At 36.2% G+C, this 5,228-nt stretch overlaps 1 protein-coding gene across 1 annotated transcript; it reads right to left on the bottom strand.

Moving 5' to 3' along the window:
* Positions 1–312: 312 nt before the first annotated feature.
* On the bottom strand, positions 313–4,922 carry LOC133803899 (putative pumilio homolog 7, chloroplastic). The gene is made up of 5 exons (XM_062242044.1): positions 3,305–4,922; positions 3,033–3,195; positions 1,479–1,642; positions 907–1,162; positions 313–815 (listed from the first exon to the last, which is right to left on the bottom strand). The coding sequence occupies exons 1-5, from the start codon at positions 4,738–4,740 to the stop codon at positions 705–707; spliced, it is 2,130 nt and encodes a 709-aa protein (XP_062098028.1). The 5' UTR covers positions 4,741–4,922; the 3' UTR covers positions 313–704.
* Positions 4,923–5,228: the final 306 nt, after the last annotated feature.

Here is a 5,228-nt window from a genome sequence, read left to right on the forward strand (position 1 = left end):
AACTCCGCATATGGAAATATCTTTGGTCGATAGGCGAGCAGCATCTCTGCCACGTGTCGAAAATTCTTGCTACGTCATCAACAGCTTCTTTTTGGATAAACAAAAATCTTATTTTATCATTACAGCATTATATGCAAGTCATTTATTCTGCATTATCTTTATATCTTGTTACATATTGCACTCCTTCTCCATCTCTCCCTCCCCGTCATTGAAATTAATTTATTTATACATGTATGCTAATGTTACTAGGCACACAGCTCTTTAAAATAACATGAGGAAAAAAATAATAATAATAAGACATGCTACTAACAACCATTGTAATTTTTTCAAAGATACAGACAGAAGTTTATAAAAACATACCATACGTATGACACAATCTGGATTTCAGTTTCAGATATTCAGTAAACTATTCAAAAGGAAATCCAATATGTCACAACAACAACATACTGTAACATAACATACACTAACAGAAGTACAGAAACTAAAGCAGTGTGCGGGCTAATGACCGCAAAGCCCAAATTCTTAACTTTCTTCTTGTTTTGGCAAAAGCTTCAGTTTCCGATTAGGGAGTTCAAAATGGATAAGGATCAATTATTCTAAACTAACACCTTTTCTTTGTACATTGTACTTTGTACTTGTTTTCTTCTTTTTTTTGTTACTTTAACATGCACAACAAATCATTTTGATATGGTGAAAGTACCACATCATTTCCTCAGCAAGTTTTTTGAGAAAATCTTCTTGCAGAATGGGCTGGTTCGTAGCATCATGTAAGGCCGAAGTGCTCTGACGAGGGAATCATGAAGAGTGCCTGTGCCCTGTCATGAAGAATAGACCTTAGAACACAAATGAAACTGATAGAGAGAAGAGAAAGTGTGGGGTTTGTTAGACATGGATTCAACTCCTTGCCTTTGTAACTTCGAGAGCAGATCGAATGACATAATTAGCAAAAGGATGTTCCAACAAGTGATCAAAGTGAGAAACTGAGAGCAATTCATTGATGATGCTTGGACGAATCTCTTCTACATGCTTGAGACATTTTTCAACCACGTGACTGCTAAACTTCTGCATTGAGAGGTACTCATAGTTCCCTTTAAACTGAGAAGCCAATTTGGCAGTGGCAGATGGGAGTCTTAGCTCTATGATAAACTGAATAACATAATTCCTGCAATTGAAAAGTAAAGAGTCGAAGGCAATGCAAAAGTGTCACGAAATACACAACTGAACTAAGAGAAGAATTCCTTCATGTTCACAACTTTTTTACCAGATAACCATTCAGACCATATATCTTAAACAATTAGCAACATCTCTCACTGAATCATGTACTACCTTTTAGAAAAAGATATTCTCATAGTTCCAAGTTCTGATGCATTGAACAAATAACAGGCTTTTTTTTAATATATGAGTATGTATTTCACATATAGAAGGAAGAATAACGCAACAGAACAAATAGATTAGAGTGAAGTTATAAGATTGTTTACCCATAAGGATCTTGAGCAAGGAAAAGTGCATTGTTTGTAATTTCTGTCACCAACTTGTCTTGATGCTTTCCCGTGGAATATGAAATGCACCATTGCAGCACACAACATCCATGCTGATGAGTTGCGATATCAATACAATACTTAGCAGCAGCATGAAATATGAGCTGCCAAAGATGATCAATTAAGCATAGAACCACTTAAGAATCTTTTTCAACAGAGTTGCAGGAATTCTAAAAAAATAGTTGATTTCATTCTATAGACAGGACTCCTAGATGCATAGGTATGAACAGTGAAGATGTGAAATCAGGAGTTTGATGAAATAGTTTGAGATAGCGTTATTACACCAAACAAAGCTATCTTTATTTAACTCGTTAAATTAACATGTCCATTTGAATCCAGGAGTCTACACTTATCTCTAAGTTTTTATAATACTCCAATCAAGTCGACCAACAATTGCCTAAATCAAGAAACGCCAGCCTTAGGAAAGTCCATGAATTCATAGCATTGTCTATCAGGAGGCACACTTTGTGTTTAAGATTCTAGAGTAGTGTGCTAGAAAAATAAGAATACCTTTTCTCTAAAACAAATGCTCTGAGATAAAATCCCAAGAACAAGATACTTTCAGAAATTAGATTATGGCAATTATATAACTATAAAAGAAATAGGAATGAACGAAGGAAAAGGAATTTCAGAGTTCCAGACCATCATTGGTGCAAGCATGACTATACTTTATAGGACCCCTAGTGACATACAATAGAGAAAAATTGGAACACTGGACAAAATTGCACCAATATATTTTGCCATTAGAGATATCAGGCTAACAAAACTAGATAGTAGTATACGAGAGTAAAAGGCCTTGCAATGATGATCTTCAAGCATCAACTGACAACACAAAAAGAAAAAACATTAAGTTGATTTTGTGACAAGTAAAGCAAATGATTTTGTGACAAGAAAAGCAAACATCAATAAGTAATAAGTTTGTAAACTTATCACGAGATTGGTGTCTAATGTATGGTAACATATTTTCCTGTTAATTGAAGATATGACTTGAGTATTGCTAGACTTGAGTTATTGGTGTTCAATGAGTTGTAGCTGACTCCAAAAGGATGGAGTATGAAGTTCACATGGTTCATAACGTTTTTATGATTGGTTTCATAAGAATTCGGCACACAACAAGCTTTGTTCCAGCAACTTGAATATGATCTTTGAAGAGAAGGCACTAGAAAGCTCATTCAGCTTTGCCCATGTGCTAAGTTAAAACTCAGTTCATAATAATATTAATGCACGAAAATGGTAACTTCTTAAAATAAGATATGTTGCCTTTCGATAAAGAGATGACTTGAAGAAAGTATCCATCCAAAATACAAACGCACACAAGAATAATTTTGCATGAGCGGTATTCCGCTTGTTGTGATCTACATTACAAACATTTAAGGAAACTCAAAAAGATCAGAAGAACAGCAAGAAATACAGAACCTTCATTGCTGAAGATATGCAACATTAAAAAGCATGTCGATAAATCAAGCTATAAACAAAAGAAAGAAAAGCATATACCGAATTGTCTTCATTGCTAAGGCATTGCAAGCAACGCTGCACAACATGATTTCCATTTAAATTCTTAACAAGTTGAAGAAAACCAGGTTCAAGGGCTGACATAATCAAATGTATAAGATCTCTATCTTCCGATGTCTCAATGAACTTCTGTACCACACGCGAGCTAAAATAAAATATTACCAAATAGTTGGGAGAGAGAGAAAAAGAAAACGTCAGAAAAGAACAAATATACTCAAGTAGGAGCCATAAATACTTGAGCTATTGAGGATTACCCGTGTGTGTTTAGAGAAACTTCAACAAGCTGTCCTGGTTCTTGGGTCATCACAAGCACAATCTGTAGTTTTTGTTCTTTACAACAAACATCCAAGAGCTTCTGTACAAGGTAATTTCCAAAAGGGTTCATCGAGAGCTCCACAACATGATCAATTATTCCGTCAAATATTATCTGCACATCTTTACTTGTTCCCTGATCAAACAACATTTGCAAGGTTCGGCAACCATATTGATCCTTTGCTATATAGTGTATATAACCCCGCAGCTCATCTAAAGAACAAATTATTGGCGGACAGGGCAGCTGCGAATCGTTACTCGAACTCCATTTATTTTCACCAATTTTTCCACGAGGGAAATGAGAATCTAGGCTAAAGCTTTTGTCTCTTTCATTTGAAATTGAGGTACCATTGCTGGAATCCATGACATCACTCAAACACTTTCCTTCTATGATGAAACTATCTTCAAAAGTAAAATCCTCGAGGTCCCCTGCACATTGTTCATACCTGAAAACCGGAGGAACCTCACCTCTTGGGTTTGCTCTAGTCCATTCTTCCATCACTGAAAGATTATGCAATGGACTTCTCATATTCTCTCCTAGATTGGGTTGCAGCAAATGAGAGGAGCAAAATGAACATGTGAAACTCTTACCTCCATTAGAATCATTTCCATGTAACTGTGAGCAAACAAAGTCTCCGTCACAATCAGACCTGGAAATTGGGTTCTGTAGCTGAGCATCCCTAAAACAACGACCGACATTTTGTTCCTGTGGTTGGCCCAGTATATAACTCATTCGGCTGTCATTGAAACTGGGACTAGAACTCCTTGAAGTAGAATGGATAAGAGTGAGAGGGGACCCTGTTTCATCTCCCACAATATAACCCTGTCGAAATCTGAGTGGTTTAAACCTCATATCACCGTTAGAACTGACCGGAACAGCACTTTTACATGATCGGGAAGCTTCATAGCCAACAGTATCATTGTTGAAATCTTCATATTGACCAGTGCTTTCAAGATTATAAGAGATGGCTCCCCAAAAAGAACCATTACCAAGCACAATTCCATATGAGTCCCTATCAAATCCCCTGATTCTGGCTCCTTCCTCTTGCTGCATTCTAAAGAAACTTTCAGGCAATCCCAGATCATTAACCAGCTCCTCGTTGGTTTGAGAATAAGAAGAAGCGTTGGAGTTGAACAACAATCCAGTACTCCGTCTCAGATACAAAGACTTCTCAAATGGGGACGAATATGAAGCATCGTTAGAAAAATCAAACCCATTTGAGAAAGAGTTTGAATGAGAGTACTCAGATTGCCTAGAAGCTCTACTCATTGATGAACTGCTGACCAAATCGTTATCGTAACGATGATTCAAATGTGGTGATGGTGGTGGAATGAAGATTCCACTCATTGAGTTTTCAAACTCTCCTTCTCTATTCATCTTCTCTATTACTACTACACTCTTAAATTTCTTAGGAATTTTAAACAACACAAATACAGCACATATGAATACACATATTTTTATATTAACGTACAATCATCATAGGGGTTGCCTTGGCATTTGAATCTTATTTTTTATTTTTTTGGAATGGATTTGGTGGGAATATTTGTAGAGAGAGAGCGAGAGGGAATTTGATTAAGTCGAGTCTTCTCCACTACCGTAGTACGCTCTTATTACTGTTCACGCTCACACCATATGAAAACGAAGAGAGGCAGGGAGGGAGTCGCCACTCGCACACCCTGTATAAACAGTACGCATTAAACTGATGCGGGGAGAGGAAAAAAGAAAGAGACCCCTGAGTCCTGACGAAATTAATTTTATTCATTTTTATATTCAAGCATATATTGTTTAATCTTTTAATATTATATTCTTAATATATATTAGAAAAAAGCATTTTCTTTGTCCCACTTGATTAAAAAATATATATT

This window comes from Humulus lupulus, chromosome X (genome assembly GCF_963169125.1).
Source record: "Humulus lupulus chromosome X, drHumLupu1.1, whole genome shotgun sequence".
Lineage (NCBI taxonomy): Eukaryota > Viridiplantae > Streptophyta > Magnoliopsida > Rosales > Cannabaceae > Humulus > Humulus lupulus.